Source organism: Mobula hypostoma, chromosome 5 (assembly GCF_963921235.1).
Source record: "Mobula hypostoma chromosome 5, sMobHyp1.1, whole genome shotgun sequence".
In the NCBI taxonomy this organism is placed as follows: domain Eukaryota; kingdom Metazoa; phylum Chordata; class Chondrichthyes; order Myliobatiformes; family Myliobatidae; genus Mobula; species Mobula hypostoma.
The window spans coordinates 111824994-111843881 of NC_086101.1; the positions used below are offsets into that span (position 1 = coordinate 111824994).

General features: G+C 47.6%; 1 protein-coding gene across 1 annotated transcript in view; it reads left to right on the forward strand.

Annotated features, from left to right (window-relative positions):
- The first annotated feature begins 17240 nt into the window (after positions 1-17240).
- LOC134346919 (chloride channel protein ClC-Ka-like) overlaps positions 17241-18888 on the forward strand; it is a 122548-nt gene continuing 120900 nt past the window's right edge. The window contains exons 1-2 of the mRNA XM_063048770.1: positions 17241-17555; positions 18504-18632. Of these exons, the coding sequence (XP_062904840.1) occupies positions 17354-17555; positions 18504-18632 (331 nt within the window). The 5' untranslated portion in view covers positions 17241-17353. The remainder of the gene's footprint in view (positions 17556-18503; positions 18633-18888) is intronic.

Sequence of the window (18888 nt, forward strand, 5' to 3'; positions counted from 1 at the left end):
GGCCACATGCAGTCTGAAGGTACAGCACCTTGTATTCTGTCTGGGTAGACTCCAACTTTACGGCATGAACGTCGATTTATCTATCATTTTCCCCCACCCTTACCCCACACACAGTTTTTTATTCCCCATTCTGGCTCCCTTTTCTCCTCACCCGCCCATTACCTCCCTCTGGTGCTCCTCCCTCTTCCTTTCCACTCACCTTGAGCCCTTTATCTCTTCAATTTACCAGCTGCTCACTTCATCTCCCCACCCTCCCACCAGCCACCAACCTTCCCTCACCTGGTCTGATCTATCATCTGTTTTGTATTCCTCCCCTCCCTCCCTCCCACTTTCTTATTCTCTTCGGCCCCCTTCCTTGCTGGTCCTGGTGAAAGGTCTCAGCACGAAACTTTGACTGATTATTTCTCTCCATAGATGCTGCCTGACCTGTTGAGTTCCTCCAGCATTTTGTATGTTGTTCAGGATTTTCAATGTCTTTTCCTTCTCAAATGTTTTAAATTTGCTAGCAGTTTGTTTAAAAGTTAGTATTTATACCTTGCATTCCTGAAGTATTCTTTCTCCATTGTTGATCCAAATCCTAGAAATCTGCTTGTATTCCATTACAGGCGGGATGTTGTGGAGTCTATCTAATTGGTACTTGGTTCATGATTGCCACGTGTACCAAGATACAATGGAAGGCTGTATGTTGCATGACATCTGTTGGGGCATATTCTGGAGTCAGGGCATACAGCAAATATTAACTTCAGCAATTAATCTTTAGACCTGAATGTGGATTATGAATTAAATTTAAAATGCAACCCTAGACAATAATTTCCTGGAGCTGTGGACTCCAGTTAATTGAAAACCAGACAATGTTGATTAACCATTATTTTGTGTCTAGGGTGTGGGTGCAAAGGTGATGTGGAAATCGTCATTCATAGGAAGCATTGTAAAGATGCCTCCTTTTATCTTTAGCATATAAAAATGTCGTAATTTTGGATTGAACGGGCCTCTTACTCCAAGAGTGTCACATGCGGTTGTATAAAACACTTCTGTATCCATTAATTTCAGTGTCTCTGTCTCTGTCTTGTTTTACAGCGGCTGGCACCCAGCTTAATGGTGCATTACCACCACCTTCTGCTCCAGAGTGTGTAATAGACTTACATTCCAAATCCCTTCACCCAATCACACACCCGCACATACCCTAACCTACACTTTATCCTCCCATCTTTGGCCATCTTCAGTGTCTCTCCCGTGAGTTTTTTCACAATATAACACTATTGATGGGGATAGATTCGGTAGCACAGTAGCTAGCACAGCACCCCTGGTTCAATTCCCGTTGCTGCCTGTAAGGAGTTTGTACGTTCTCCCCGTGATTGTGTGGGTTTCCATCGTGGGGGCTCCAGTTTCCTCCCAAAGTCAAAAGACATGCCGGTTGGAAGATTAATTGGTCGTTGTAAATTGTCCCATGATTAGGCTCGAATTAAATCGGGGGATTGCTGGGCGGCGTGCCTCAAAGCCAGGAGGACCTATTCCATGCTGGAGCTCAATCAATTAATTAATTGACGATTATGTCCATTCACGAGTCTGATAATAATGGGGTAGAAGCTGTCCCTGAACCTAGTAGTACGTGATTGGGGTGGGGGGGTGGTGCGCGGGAGCGAAAATGTCTGGGTTGCTGCCGTGTTGGATTATGCTGGCTACTTTGATTATACTGAGGCATGCGAGAAGTACTTTATAGACAGAAGCATAGAGGGGAGGCTGGTTTCTGTGATGCACTGAGCTGTGCCCACACTCCATCATGCGCTAGAAGGACGTGAAGAATCTTTATTCGATGCGTCTTCATTTTCCCAAATCCCAGATAGCGTATCACAATTTGGGAACTTCTTTCCTTCAGTTTTAACTTCAATGGTGTGATATTCTGTGATATCACTCCGGAGAAACATTGTATCATTTCTTAATGCATATATGCATTTCTAAATGACAATAAGAGGACTGAGTGTTCTCATAATCTAAAATCTGAAAATTGTCTTTCGCTCTTCTATCTCTATTCTTAGCTTCAGTCAACGATGCCATAAACAGCCTATCAGACCTATGGATATTGCCGAAAATGAGGCAGTAACTGCGGAGAGACAGGCCGGTAACATTATCTGACCTTTCACCTTCAGGTATCCATTCTTGGTCCTGCCCCATGGATACAAACGCTGCCTCGCAGCGACTTGGAGACCCGGGTCGATCCCAACCTCCGGTTCTCTGCGTAGGTGCGTGAGCGCGGACGAGAGCGTATCTGGAGTTTGCACGTTATCCCTGTGAACAAATGGGTTCCTAGAGGGTGTCTGGGCTTTCTCCAACATCCCAATAATGCGTGCGTTGAAAGGTCAACTGGCCACCCTAAAGGTCATACAGTATTGGAGCAGAATTAGGCCATCAAATCTGCTCCACTAATCCATCATGGCTGATTTATTTCCCCTCAAACTTGTCCTTCTGCCTTCTCCCTGTAACTTTTGACACCCTTATCGGCCTCGACTCTAAATAATAGATTCTGGTTAATTGGGCCACCGGCTAATCGGGTCAGCCTCTTATTTGGGACAACACTCCAAGAACAAAAACTAATCAATAAAATAGCCGAGATTCCCTTCGTTTATTTTGGACACTAAGCTTCTTATTTGGGACAGGAAACTGTTGCCGAATAGTTACTAACCAGAGTCAGTCACGTGCACTTGCGGTTTTACACTATGAAGCGAAAGGTTTTTAAATCGGGTCAGCTGCGTGTGCTTCTGATGTGTTGTCCACATGGGCCGATGGACGCCGATTCTGCATACACTAGATAAATTCCTCTGGCGATAATTATTAGGAAATAATTTAGTTTTATAGTTCTGTTGTAGTATTGATAGTGAAAAGCAGTAAATTCAGAACATTTAAATACACTTAGTTAGTTAAATTGTAGCTCATCATTATTACAGTATACCTTTAACTATTTCGATTAAACTTTGGCTGATTGGGGCAGCTACTTAACTGGGTCAAATGTATTGATTCCAATATGTCCCAATTAACTGAAATCAACTGTATATGCAATTGCTTGGCCTCCACAGCCGTCTGTGGCAATGAATTCCACAGATTCACCACCCTCGAGCTAAAGAAATTTCTCCTCAGCTGTTTGAAAGGGACATCCTTCGAATCTGAGGCTGTGTCATCTGGTCACTACTAGAAACTCTATCCAAGGAAATCTGGTAGAGATAACTATTTGTACCACTGGACCCGGACCTCAGCTCAAGAGAATGGAGCTGCCCAATGCAATGGCTTTTCCACTTTTTAAAAGAATTCTCCCGCACAGGTTTCGAGAACTGTCTGTCAGATACGACAGATAATCAATCAATCAATTGCAGAATTAGGTATAGTCATCCAGAAATTCTCACGAACATTCTCGTAACTTGAAGAGCTCGACACTATTCAGGATAAAGTAGCCACTTACTCAAGTCAAGGTTCCAGATTGTTTATTATCACTCTTCAGTACACAAATGTAAAGAACGGGTGCTCCGAATCCAATGCAACATAAAATAACTACAATAACCATAAAGACCACAACAAAAAAAAACACAAACATAAAAGAAATCTCAGAAGACACTGTACAGTAACTGTTATTCGCGTAGACTGACCAAGTGACGCTAGGTGATGTGTCTGTGCTGGTGATGGGGGATTAACGTGTTGTTCAGCCTGACGGCTTGGGAAATGAAACTGTTTATGCATCTAGCTGTCCTGGCTTGGGTGCGGCGTAGCCTCTTCCCTGATGGGAGTGGGCCAAACGGGGTAGGTGGGATCCTTCATCATATGGCCGGCCTCTTAAAAATCCGCTAATCAGTGCCAAATAGGTGCCGTAAGTACTCTGACAGCACTTTCCAACTATGACATCTCCACCACAACAGCAACAGGGAAAGGTCACCATCTACAATTAGAACTGGAATTGGTTTATTATTGTCGCAAGTACCAAGATACAGTGAAAATCGCGTCTTGCATAGTCTTTCAAGAGGGTAAACCCTCGCAAGGTGACTGGAGTAGCAAGTAGGGCTCTGAACGTCTGTGCCAACCAACTGTCAGGTGTATTCAAAGACACTTTCAATCTCTCATTGCTACAGTTGGAAGTTCCCCCCTGCTTCAAAAGGGTAACAATCATACCAGTGCCCAAGACAAGCAGGGTGAGCTGCCTTAACGACAATGGTCTAGTAGTATTCATACCTACGGTGAAGTGTTTTGGGAGGTTGGTTATAGCTCTCAGCAAGAACCTGGGACCCACTGCAATTTGCCTATTGCCACAATGGGTCTACAGTGAATGCAGTTTCATTGGCTCTTCACAGCAGTCTTCTATCACCTGGTCAATACTAATACCCATGTCAGGATGCTGTTTATGCTTGGCATTTAACACAATCATTCATACAGTTCTGATCAGAGAAATTCCCAAAACTTAAGCCTCTGAACCACCCTCAGCAACTGGATCCTTGACTTCCTAACTGGAAAGCCACAATCTGAGGATCAAAAATAACATCTCCGCCTCACTGACAATCAGCACTAATGCTCCATGGGGATGTGTGCTTAGCCCACTGCTCTACTCTCTTCACGCCCATGACTATGAGGCTTGGCACAGCTCAAATGCCTTCTATAAATTTGCTGATGATTCAACTATTGTTGGCAGAATTTCAGATGGTGACAAGAGGGTGTGCAGGAGCCAGGTATGTCAGCTAGTTGAGTGGTGTCAGAGCAACAGCCTTGAACTCGACGTCAGTAAAACCAAAGAACTGATTGTGGACTTCAGAAAGGGTAAGATGAGGAAACACGCACCAGTCCTCACAGAGGGATCAGAAGTGGAAAGAGTGAGCAATTTCCAAGTTTCTGGGTGTCAACATCTCTAAGGATCTATCCTGGGCCCAACATATTGATGCAGTTACAAAGAAGGCACAACAGTAGCTATGGTTCATTAGGAGTTTGAGGAGATTAGGTATGTCACCAAAGACACTCACATTTCTACAGATGTACCATGAGGAGCAGATTAACTGGCTGCATCACCGTCTGGTACAGGGGTGCGGGTGATGGGGTAGGGTCTACTGCTCAGGATCAAAATAAGCTGCAGAGAGTTGTAAACTTAGTCAGCTCCATCATGAGTACTAGCCTCCTGCAGTATCCAAGACATCTTCAAGGAGCGAGGCTTCAAAGAGGCAACGTCCATCATTAAGGACCCTCATCACCCAGGACATGCCTTGTTCTCGCTGCTACCATCCGATTTCTGAATGGACATTGAACCCATGAACACCAGCTCACTTTTTAATTTCTATTTTTGCACAACTTATTTAATTTAGCTATTTTATAAATACACACATACACTTGCTGTAATTCAGCTTTTTTGATTATGTATAGCATTGTACAGCTGCCACAAAGACAACAAATTTCACGACATATGCCGGTGATATTAAAACTAAACCTGATTCTAATTCTGTTCGTACAGATCAGATCATTACACAGGGCATTGAGGTAGAACAAGATAAAACAATAACGATGTAGAATAAAGTGTAACAGCTACAGAGAAAGTTCAGTGCAGGTGGACAATAAGATGCATGAGGACAGGAATTAATTTTACTTTACTCGAGAACCATTTAACAATTTATATGTATGTGCTAAACACAAGCATGTATATGGCACATGTGTGCATATTTCTGTGTCCCTGTGTCTGTTTTGTATGTGTAAGCAGCGGAAAAGGTGCTGAAGGGAGGAGAGGTTGTGAGTAGGTCAATCAGGCTCGAGAGATCAGATCAAGGTTCCATTCCATTGCTGTCTGTAAGGAGTTTGTACGTTCTGCCCATAGCCACATGAGTTTCCTCTTGATGCTCCAGTTTCATCCCACAGTCCAAAAGGCACAGATTAGGGTTAGTGAGTTGTGGGCATGCTATGTTGGTGCCAGAAACCTGGTGATACTTGCAGAATTCCCAGCACAATAACCTGTCTGATTTGAATTGATACAAAGTGACATATTTCACCGTATGTTTCAATGTACATGTGACAAATAAAACTAATCTTTATCTTTACTGATTGTGTATGTGAGCATGCATACCCAAGTGTGTCCTGGCTGAGGACCCGCGGTACATCTTGCAGTCGCTGTGGTGGAGGACTGGACTGTTTGGGAGGCAGAGGGTGGACGGGGAGCTGATCGAAGAGTTGTCAATGCTGCACTCACCCAGAGGGTAAGGTGCTCCCGACCTTGTTCCAACCGAGGCTTTAGGGTACCTGTACATAACACCTAGTCCCTGATGAACTCAGTCAGCACAGCACAGAAACAGGCCTTTGGCTCATCTAGTCCATGAGGACCTGTTACTCTGCCTAGTCCCATCGACTTGCATATGGGCATAGCCCTCTACACCTCACCCCCCCACCCCCACGCACCTATTCAAACCTCTCTTAAGTGCATGATCAAACCCACATCTACCACTTCCGCTGGCCGTTTGTTCCACACTCTCCAATCTCTGAGTGACAAAGATACCTCTCTGTCATGGTCTGGATCGGGGTTCCTTTAAATTTACCTCGTTTATGTTACGATCCGGACCGTTGATTCCCTGTTTTCCCGTGTCCCTCGACTTTGGTGATTAGAGTCTTTAACACTCGGCTAAACCGGTAGTTTATAGTCTCCAGCTTTCAGCCATTTGGCGCAGGAGTGTCTGCAAAGTCATCTAAGGTACGGTGTGCCGATGTCATCTGGCCGGAGCAAGCCTAGTCTCTGCCGAAGCAACTGCCGGTAATTCGCCTCTTCTCACCGGAGCAACCCTGTCCAGTTACCTCGCCAAAGCGAGCCTGCAAAGTTTCCTCACTGAGGTGGGTACGTCAGTTAACCCGCAGGAGGGAATCAAGAACTGTTGTCTACTGTTCCTGGGCCAAGTCGAGAGCTCGCCACTACCTGGAGGCTCCAAGTCAAGTCCTGGCCCTGGCGGCATTCAAGCTCCAAGTCCAGTCCTGTCCCTGGCGGCATTCAAGCTCCAAGTCAAGTCCTGTCCCTGGCGGCATTCAAGCTCCAAGTCCAGTCCTGGCCCTGGCGGCATTCAAGCTCCAAGTCCAGTCCTGGCCCTGGCGGCATTCAAGCTCCAAGTCAAGTCCTGTCCCTGGCGGCATTCAAGCTCCAAGTCCAGTCCTGGCCTGGCGGCTTCCCAGTTATGAGTCAAGTCCTGGCCCTGGCGGTCTGTGATTACTGTCCTACCCCCTTGTCTGAATCCTTTCTCTGCCCCTCTCGCCTCTAGCCCTCGTCTGCACCCCCCGCCTGCACTTCGGTCTAGTTCCATCACCAGTGCTAGATAGGTACTGTCTGGTGTTCATTCGTGTTGGTCTTGTCTTGTCTTCGCCTCCATGGGGTAAGTCAGGCTGTCTTGCCGTTGCTCTGTGGGGAGTCATGTCTTGTCTTGTCTGGCCCTCCCCTCTGTGGGGGTAAGTCTGGCCATCTTGCCGTTGCCCCACGGGGAGTCATGTCTTGTCTTGTCCTTGCCTCTGTGGGCTAAGTCAGGCCATCTTGCCGTTGCCCCGCGGTGGGTCATGTCTTGTCTGGTCCTCGCTTCCGTAGGGGTAAGTCTGGCCGTCTTGCCATTGCCCCGCAGAGGGTCATGAGTCCCGGCCCTATGTCCTGTACCCAAGGAGGGGTCCCGGCTCTCTGTTCTGTGTGTGAGTCCCGGCCCTATGTCCTGTACCCAAGGAGGGGTCCCGACTCTGTGTTCTGTGTATGTGTCCATGGTTCCATGTACCTGCTCCCCAAGACCGAGGCTCTGTGTTCCCATGTTCCTCCTCTCCCTAGCCCATGTCATGTCCTTGCCTGGGGTACGAGCCCGAGGCAAGACCCAGGTAGTGTGTCCTTGCCCAGTCTCTGGCTCAGAGTCCATACCCTAGCCTCTTCATGTCTCCTCTAGTTCTGAGAGCCGATTCCGAGTCCAAGCCCAGACCCTTGGTCCTAGCCTAGTTGTAGTCCTGAGTCCCTGTCCAGTTCGCTACTCCTGCTCCTGCCTTGCTCTCCTGGTATCGAACAATAAACTAAATCTAAGTAACCTCACAAGATGTGTCTTGCATTTGGGTCCACCCTTGCTCCCAATGCCCCGCCATTGTGACACTCTCAGGTTCCCCTTAAACTTTCCCCCTTTTACCCTTAACCTATGACATCTAGTTCTTGTCTCACTCAACCTCAGTGAAAAAAGCCAGCTTGCATTTACCCTATTTATACCCCTCATAATTTTGTATACCTCACTCAATACTCCCCTCATGCTCCAAGGAATAAAGACCTCGCCTATTCAACCTTTTCCCTACAGGTCCTGGCAACATCCTTGTAAATTTTCTCTGTACTCTTTCAACTTTATTAATAACTTTCTTGTAACCAAAGGATGGATGTAGTCGCAACCACACTGCAGTTTGAACCCATGCCCCAAATGTTCACAGCCAAACACCTGAATGGAACTTTTGTGAGCTGTGTTGGACACAGGGACATCCTGAGCAGGTACTGGTACTCAAGAGTTGAATGTCCATGGTCACTGAGACCCAAAGATCTTAAGACATATGAACAACACACACAAAATGCTGGAGGAACTCAGCAGGTCAGGCAGCGTCAGACCTTCATCAGGACTGGGTCATCAGCTTTGGAGATCTCCTGTCTACAGCCACCAATCTTATAATGCCCATGCTGTGCACTGCTCGTTCCTACCTCCTACCAGTCTTGCCCTGAAGAAGGGTCTCAGCCCAAAACATCAACTGTTTATTCATTTCCATAAATGCTCCCTGACCCGCTTAGTCCCTCCAGCATTTTATATGTGTTGCTCTGGATTTCCAGCATCTGCGGAATCTCTCGTCTCTTAGACGTGGGAGCAGAATTAGGCCGTTTGGCCCATTAAGTCTGTTCTGTCATTCCAATATTCCTCTTAACCCCATTCTCCTGCCTCCTCCCTGTAGCCTTTGACATCCTCACTAACCAGGAACCTATTAACCTCCACTTTAAATATATCCGATTGCTTGACCTCCACAGCCATCTGTGGCAACAAATTCCCCAGATTCACCACCCTCTGCTCCTCATCTCTTTGCTAAAGGGACATCCCTCAATTCTGAGGCTGTTCCCTCTGATCCTAGACTCCCACGCTACAGGACACATCCTCTGCACTTTGACCCTATCTAGGTCTTTCAATATTTGATCAGTTTCAATGAGATTTCTGCCCCACCCCCATTCTTCTAAACTCCAGCAAGTTCAGGCCCAGAAATCCTTGTACATTAATCCTTTCTTTCCCCCCGCCCCCAAGATCCCACTGATGGGGTGAAGGGGTATGTAAACAGGGGTATAGGCTAAGAACAATGGTCAATCACCTTGGGTGCACCTTAGCTTACTGTTCTGGGCAGTCAAAAAGAACCTTTACCCAGCAACCAGTGACGTACTAGTCATTGTTCTCTAAAGACAGGCAAAGTCATAGTCATACTTTATTGATCCCAGGGGAAACTGGTTTTTCGTTACAGTTGCACCATAAATAATTAAATAGTAATAAAACCATAAATAATGAATAGTAATATGTAAATTATGCCAGGAAATAAGTCCAGGACCAGCCTATTGTCTCAGGGTGTCTGACCCTCCAAGGGAGGAGTTGTAAAGTTTGATGGCCACAGGCAGGAATGACTTCCTATGACGTTCTGTGTTGCATCTCGGTGGAATGAGTCTCTGGCTGAATGTACTCCTGTGCCCAAACAGTACATTATGTAGTGGATGGGAGACATTGTCCAAGACGGCATGCAACTTGGACAGCATCCTCTCGTCAGACACCACCATCAGAGTCCAGTTCCATCCCCACAACATCACTGGCCTTATGAATGAGTTTGTTGATTCTGTTGGTGTCTGCTACCCTCAGCCTGCTGCCCCAGCACACAACAGCAAACATGATCGCACTGGCCACCACAGACTCATAGAACATCCTCAGCATCGTCTGGCAGATGTTAAAGGACCTGTCTCCTCAGGAAATAGAGACAGAAGGCTCAAGTAAGGAACTATCTGATCTTGCAGAAGCAGCTCAAGGTATAGCTAAACATGGGAAGTATAGTGTGGGGGCTGGAATGTTCTGGAGAAAAGGGGAAGGGTCCGAATGAGGAACTGATAGGCTAGATTTGGCTTAAAATAATTATAACTAACTGACCAATGATTATTTTACATCTAATTGTATCTTGGCATGCGATTGAAATGATTCTAATATTGTCTAAACTTTTAATCGTAAGATTTCCTGCTACCTGATCAATGTTATAAATTGTAGAGAACTGTGTAATTCGGGGGCAATGTCTGGACTGGCTCTTTTGGGAGATCAGTCTGTAACTTCCCCCATAGCAAGCTATGAGTAAAGAATAAAGGTTTGAAAAAGAATTACGTGTGTTAGTCACAGTGTTTTTGCAGTACTTTGTCTTTCCATCGGTCGGTCCAGTACGACAATTTGGCGAGCCAAAACCAGGAGTCCAAAAACGAGGGTCTCGTGAGATGGTGTCAGCGGTCGACTCGGTGGCGGTGACCAGAGACAGGTAGGCCCACAAGGTAAGATTTACCTTGACCTCGGTCATTAATTGCCCACCTTGACGACCCCCTCGTATGGCGGGTAATCCTCTGACGGACTCCTTCCGAAACCTGAGTTGAGGATCGTCCGAGTACCACAGGTTAAAAGAGGGGCTAGAGTCCCCAACGAAGTATAAGGTAAGGTAAGGGGTTACAGTCCCCGACGAAGTATTGTGAGTATTAAAGCCTGCCGGTGCTGACAAATTGGGCAGCGGATCATTGGTAGTGATCTATCACATTTTCTTTGAATGTGTTACAGCAAATTGGTCAGCGGGTTCGTGGCAGTAACCTATTACATTTTGGAGCTGGTAACCATTCTAATTGACGTGGAGGGCTGGGGCGCCTAGAACAGTAAATTGGCCAGCACAGGGCAGAGCAGATGTTTGGCCAAACACAGGGGAAGTGGCTCTCCTCTGCAATCTATCCGGATGCTGTAAATACGTTTTGGGGTACACTTGTGACAATTTACCTATCTCAGCACCCTGCCTTAGACCAGTTGTTAAGAGGGGAAATCCCCCACGCGAAGGTCAGGAACCTGAAGTAGGAGTGAGAAAAGGAGGCGGTTAGGGAGCATGGGGCAAACATTAGATAAGTCTGTAAATAACACGCAATTGTTTAAACTTTGTAAGGATGATCCAGAGAGAGAGAATGATTACTGAAGGTTATCAGCATGCCTAAATAAGAAATTGGGGAGTGAAATTTGGCCTCTGGGTGGGACCTGGGATTTAGATAAATGTCTAAAGGCAGAAGAAGCAATTTGGAAGCGTAGTACCGGACAAAAATGGAAGGTTTTAATGTCCAATTGGAGAAAAACGGCAGAAGAATTAAAGTAACAGATCTAAGCAAAGTAGTTGGGAGCATAATGCACGTCGCAGAGGAATTATTGTATGGGACAATGAAAGAAATTCGAAACCGTGGGAGATATTAAAAAGATTGTGTGAGGATCACGATAAGCATAAGGAAAAACAGGATAGGGAAGAAGGGGATAGGTGGGCTAAGGATAGACGGAAGGATGATGAAGCCGGCAAAAGTAAAACTGAGGTACCCCTTGACCAGTCTGGACTGCCCATGCTCTTTAATGAAGATGAGACTGAGGAGGAGGAGGTATGGCACATTCTCGTTGCCCGCATTCGACCCCAACCCACGGCGCCGCCATCCCCTTATAACGTTACTGCTGCCCAACCCCAGGCACCTCCGAATACACCGTCTCCAAGCCCAATAGCCTCCCGAACTAAGGGATAACTTCCGCGATGGGGGGAGTATAGGCACCAGGCTAGGAGGCGACGAAACCTTTTGGTCGGAGATGGCCCCCTGATAGACCCTGAGACGATTACTGATTATGACTCTAGTATTAAAAATGATGATTCTGAAGACTCGAGATCCAGAGGGAGAGGGATCCCGGGGCAATTTCCCAACACGACCGTTCCCAACCCTAGGGTAGGACAGCCGAACCAGGCAGCTACTATGCAGGTTTATACTCCTTGGAAGCCCCGAGAAATGTGTATGATCATGAATCAGGCCCCGAACAGGAAAAATGATCCCCAGGGATTTATCGATATTATTGTTGGTACAACCCCAAAATGTTTCAGGCGACTCCCCAGGATCTTTTTAGCTTGTGCTGCATAATTGTTACAAGTGAACAGGAGAAATGGAAAGAAGCTATAAGGGATCATGCCAACTCTTGAGTTCTTTTCCACCGCAACCCCGCCCGCAGAGCAGGTGGATAAAATAACGAAGGCTCTAAAGAAGGCTTCGCAGCGCCCCGTCGATATCGCTAAGGTCCTTGAGTGCCGCCCAAAGGCAGGAGAGGACGGTTGCGATTTTGGGGAACGCTTCTGCTCCCTTTATGCAACCTACGCTGGAGATGCCGCCTATAATGCTGGCAATACTTCGCCCCAGTTTATTTCGATGACATTGCAGTGCCTCCCCGAGGTTGAGCCCAAGGCTATTAGAACTGATATGGACTGGCCCGATAGGAATAAGCAGGTCATGAAAAGGTCATTTGAGCATTTTTGGAGTCATGCAGGGATTCCAAGCCAACCAGAGTAAAGCATGAAATTGTGCAGCCTATGCATCCGGTGGTCCCTAATCCCGCTACGATTTTAAGCAACATTCCACCGGACTCCCAAGTTTTTACTATAGTACCTTTTTACATTTACCTTTCAAGACCAGCAGTACCCTTGGACTAGGTTACCCCAAGGACTTGTGCACTCTCCCACCATTTTCTCGCAGATATTACATAGGCAGCTTAGAGATTTACAGTTTCCCGGGGGCTCTACGGAAATGCAGTACGTAGATGACCCCCTACTGGCAAGCCCGTCAGAAACCTCAAACGTGCAGGACACCAATACGCTTCTGAATGCTCTGCATTCATGGGGATACGTGATCCCGCCCCGAAAAGTAAAGAGCCCAAAGGCAAGTGAGATTTCTGGGAACTCTTGAGTGCCACCGAAAGGCAGCTCGCCCCAGAAAGAGTGACCCCGATCCTTGCGACCTCCCTGCCATCTACGCCGAAAGCCATGCATGCTTTCCTTGGTCTGGTAAACTTTTGCAGACAGTGGATTCCCAATGTTGCTCTGTATACAAAACATTTGAGCCCTCTGGCTTCCAGTTCGCTTGCGGGGCCCCTACAGCTAACTGAGCAACAGAGAGAGGCTTTTGAGGAATTGAAGAAATCCCTCTCGAGGGCGCCTGCTCTCGGCCGCCCACTCTATGACCATCCGTTCCAGCTTGTTGTGAATGTTTTAGATGGCTGCGCCACTGCAGTGCTCACTCAGACTCACGGGGATAGACGCAGTCCTGTTGCCTATTATTCCACTAAGTTAGACCCCGTAGCGAAGGGATTACCCCCCTGTTCGCAGATGTTCCCGGTCATTTACTCCCTAGTTACGGCTGCTTCCAACATCACCCTCCAACTGCCAGTTACAGTGTATTCATCCCACACCATTGTAGCGCTGCTGACCTCCAACCAAACCCAGCATCAGACTCAGGCCAGACTAAGCCATTATGAAATAGCATTACTTAATAACCCACTCCTCACCTTTGCATACTGTGATACCATCAACCCTGCTGCATTTTTAGAGACGGCACCTGCTGAGTTGACTGAGCCTCCTAATGACTGTCTGCGACGGAACCATTTCCTCACCTCCTCCGGGACCCCTATCCAGAATGCCATGTGTGTAAGGAACCTCCTTCAGGCCATACTCCTCCCCGAAAAATTAACGATTATTAAATGTTCGGCTCATCCAAAAGACGAGTCTGCAGTGACTAAAGGAAATAACAGGGCCGATTTGGCTGTCAAGCAGGCTGCGCAGGAGGCGACCGCTATAGTCTTAACTGCAGAATGATTGGCCTTCATCCTGACTAAAACACCACGAGCGTCGGGCACTCCAGACAGGGCTGCAGTTCAAAAACTCCAGGGGGACGCCCCTGATTCAGAAAAACAACTCTGGAAAACACACAGATGTACGCATTCGGTGTCCACAGGCCGCTTGCATACGGACACCCACCTTGGCAAGGGGGGAATGAGTAATATTTTACTCCGCACATGGTGGCACCCCCGGCTGGAGGAGGCTGCTGCTGCAAAAATACAAGCCTATTTGATTTGCCAAAAGACAAACGCGGGAAAGGGAGTAAAGTGTGCCCCAGAGAAAATCCCCTTGCCAAGTGGTCCTTTTGAATGTATTCAGCTTGATTTTATCGAACTACCACGCATGCACTGTTATAAGCATTGCTGAGTGTTGTAGATGTGTTCAGTAAATGGATTGAAGCCTTTCCGACCACCAATAATAAAGCTTCTACATCGGTAAGGCTGTTGCTTACAGAGATTATACCGAGATTCAGGCTGCAGGAATAGTGGAACAGGCCAACGGCACCCTGATAAACAAGCTGTCTAAGTTAATGTCCGAAACCGGACTGAGTTGGCTGAAGGTCCTTCCTCTGGCTTTATACCATATGAGAATTACCCCGCACTCCACTACAGGGGTGTCTGCAGCTGAAGTTGTTTGTGGGCGTCCGGGAAGGACCTCATGGGACGCTGACATGCAGCCTCCCACCCAAATTGATCTAAATGTCATGGGGGGGACGAATTGCAGAACTTTCGCCAACTAACATCCTCTCTAAAGTTTCTTCTCTCCCAGGTACAGAATACCCTAAAGGAGCCTGGAGGTCAGGGAACGGAGTGGCCGGAGTTGAAAATTGGAGACTCGGTACTGATCAGGGATTGGGAGCGCTCCAAGCTTGGACCCCGGTGGAAAGGGCCATTCCAGATACTAGTGCAAAAACCAACGGCCTTTAAGGTTCAAGGGCACATCCGCTGTATCCACCTGAGTGATTGCAAACGATGGGCTCCGCAGGTGGACTAAAGACTACTACTGGACTTCTCACTATCATAACTACCTCCGCGGTATTAAGCCTGGAGGACAGTTTATTTTATAAGACTCATATGCGTCTGCATGGTAACCGTACTGCGTGTTATCCTTTGGTACAATCTGTAAAAGCATTGTTTGTTGCTAACCCATCAGGGCTAAATTGGGCGGAACATGACTTAATAGTGGAGGATAGATCAGGGGTAGAATGTAAGGGGATAAGAGGAAAGCGTAAAAGGGGTGCTATGGGAAAATGACTCAAGAGAGTGGGTGGTGAGACTACCGGCGAGAGCATTGTGGATTATCCCTTCTGTTTTGCAGGAGAAGGGGGAAGGGTGCGTCCTTGTCAGGGTTCCCCCGGAGATACCTTACCTGAAGAAACATTGTCCGGACCGCCGATGTAGGAGAGACCAGGGAATACTCTCTTGCAAATGTATCCACGAACAATGCGTGCCCCTCTTTAATGGAATTCAGTATGTATGCGGATATTGCAATGGGACTCGTGAGTCGGCAGGTTCAGGGACTTTTGAATACTCCACCCTGTATCCACAGGAGCACTTGTGATATGATAAAATAGTGAGTTACAAAAATACCTGCTACCGGGCCAAGACAGGATATGTGTTATTGTTCAACGGTACCTATACTACAGCTACCACCACTCCGCCTAACCTCCTTGCAGTAGGTACGATTGGACCACTTTCTGTTCCCTGCCCTCAGGTTGCCCACGTTCGACGGCGACTGACAACTCGAGCCGTGAGTAAGGAATTCTGTGCTGACTGGAGGAATCCTGTTACTCTTCTCTGGGCTATGGGTTTCTGAGCACTCTCTCGCTAGGGGGTTCGGCAGGAACCATAGCTGCAAGGAACCGCAACTACCTCATTTGTGGGCTGGCGGCATTGGGAAACAGTACGATGGAAGGTCTGGAGGCTGTTAACAGAGAATTGGTGGAGTTGCGACTCTATGCACTGCAGACCAGGTATGCTGTGGATTATCAGTTGGCCCAACAGGGAGGGGTGTGCGCTATAGTCGGAGACAAATGTATCACCCATGTTACTGACGAATCATACAACGTGACCCATGCCATTCAGTCTATTAAGAAACAATTGGATGATTTCAGGCAAGGTTCGGGGAAGTGGGGCGATGGTTAGGATGGTTGCAGGGAGGATCATGGGGTCTTTTTTACTGCATGTGCTGATTATCCTCATTGTTATAATTATCGCTTGCTGTGTGATAATGACCTGCCTAAATGCTGGCTGCCGACTTTTCACGGAAAGACTGATGGCACTCTGCTCGACCCCCATTTGATTTGTCATCATGTTATGATGAAAGGGGGGAATGATGGGGTGAAGGGGTAGGTAAATAGGGGTATAGACTGAGAACAATGGTCTATCACCTTGGGTGCGCCTTGGCTTACTGTTCTGGGCAGTCAAAAAGAACCTTTACCCAGCAGCCAGTGACGTACTAGTCATTGTTCTCTAAAGACAGGCAAAGGCTCAAGTACGGAACTATCTGATCTTGCAGAAGCAGCTCAAAGTATAGCTAAATATGGGAAGTATAGTGGAGGGGCTAGAATATTCTGGAGAAAAGGGGAAGGGTCCGAATGAGAAACTGATGGGCTAGCTTTGGCTTAAAATAATTATAACTAACTGACCAATAATTATTTTACATCTAATTGTATCTTAGCATTTGATTGAAATGATTTTTATATTATCTAAACTTGTAATCGTAAGATTTACTGCTACCTGATCAATGTTATAAATTGTGGACAACAGTGTAATTCGGGGACAGTGTCTGGACTGGCTCTTGTGGGAGATCAGTCTGTAACTTCCCCCATAGCATACTATGAATAAAGAATAAAGGTTTGAAAAAGAATTACGTGTGTTAGTGTTTTTGTGGTACTTCGTCTTTGCATCGATCGGTCCAGTACGACGCCACTCGTGATGAAACCTTGCCCTCCCCTCTGGATTATTTCATCCGCAGGATCGTAGTTCGAGGAAAGGGGTCCACCAGACACCAGACTCACTCGTGGTTCCGGTCAGGGGGATGAGGGGAGGTCGAAGAGCACAATCCAAACTGGGATCATGAGGCAGGACAGCTCGCCTACTCTGAGGGGGATGCCTTAAACCCCAGGAATAAGGCGATTAAAAAAAATTCTGTGGAGTTTCTCATCCCCACCCCCATGGACTCTAACTGACTAGCTCTAGTAAACCTTGGCTTGAAGATGGGGGGGGGTTGGGGTGGTTGGGGTATGTGAGAGTGTGTTGAGATAAAAAACACAGAAAACGTCAGGCAACAACAGAGAGAAAGAGCGGACAGCCAAGACTGGTTCTCTCTGGATCCAGACCCTGACGTGCAAAAAGGGATTAACCAGTAACCAGGCACTAGAGTGCAGTCCAGAGGCCGAGGCAGCTTCGATTCACTCTGGGAGATGACCCCTTACTCGGAGAAGGAGGAATTGGATAAGGATGAGAAGAGGGAGAGGACCGACATGATCTGTGGGCAGCGCTGGGACCGTGAGGCAGGGAGAGGAGAGGAGCAGGAAGTGCACAATCCCAGTAAGGGCGACTCGGCAGTCGGCTGGCAGAGCAGGGCAAGGGAATTGGCACGCAGGCTTGGACAGCTATCCAAACGTGAGTGTCTCAGTGACTGGAGGTAGGACAGGCAGCCTTACGGGGCACCAAGGGCTCCTGCAGTCAGACCAAGAGTAATCCAGACAGTCCCACTGCTCTGCTCTCCCCTCGCAGCCCCGTATCAGTCCCCAACCTAATCCCACTGTCCACTCTCTCCCCACAGACCTGTATCAGTCCCCAAACTAATCCTACTGTCCCACTCTCTCCCCACAGACCTGTATCAGTCCATAAACTAATCCCACTGCCCCACTCTCTCCCCACAGTCCTGTAACAGTCTCCAAAATAATCCCACTGTCCCACTCTCTCGCCACAGACCCATATCAGTCCCCAAACTAATTCCACTGTCCCACTCTCTCCCCACAGTCCTGTATCAGTCCCCAAACAAACCCACTGCCCCACTGTCTCCTCATAGACCTGTATCAGTCCCCAAACTAATCCCACTGCCCCACTCTCTCCCCTCAGACCTGTGTCAGACCCCAAAGTAATCCCACTGCCCCACTCTCTCCCCTCACAGCCCTGTATCAGTCCCCAAACTAATCTCACTGCACCATCTCTCCCCACAGTCCTGTAACAGTCCCCAAACTAATCCCACTGTCCCAGTCTCTCCACACAGACCTGTATCAGTCCCTAAAATAATCCCACTGTCCCACTCTCGCTCTACAGACCTGTATCAGTCCCCAAACTAATCCCACTGCCCCACTCTCCCTCCACAGCCTTCTGTGTTTTCAGTTGTTTGAAGCCTCAGTTGGAGTTGTTGACTTTGTGCTGTTGAACTTTGTTGTTGTGGGATAATGTGATGTGCAGAGTTCCTGCTGAGTCAGGAGAGGCATCTCATCCATGTCAATGATAGACAGACTGCATCAGGTTTCTATCTCACAGTGACCTACCTGTTCACTGGCGAAGGGAAATGTCGGTACGTCCTCACTGACACCGGCTATTTCATTACAGCACTCGCCCTCTCCTTGCGGAAGCAGATCCTGAAGGTGGGAGAGGACTGGATCTTTCTCTTCCTGCTGGGAATGCTAATGGCCACAATCAGCTTCAGCCTCGATGTCATCACCTCCAAGTGCCAGCGAGGTAACGTACCATGGGCTCCCTCATGGGTCCTTCACTGCACATTGCATAAACTGCTGCAGAGAAAGAAACTGAGGCCGAGGTTGAATGGTCGGACACTGAGGAGCATGGTCGAGCAAAAGGACCTGAGAATACAAATCCATTATTCCTTGAATGTGGTGATGCAGGTAGATAGGGTCATAAAGAGGGCTTTTGGCATTTTGGCCTTCTTAAATCAAGGCATTGAGTACTGGATGCCATGCTGATGTGAAATAAGACT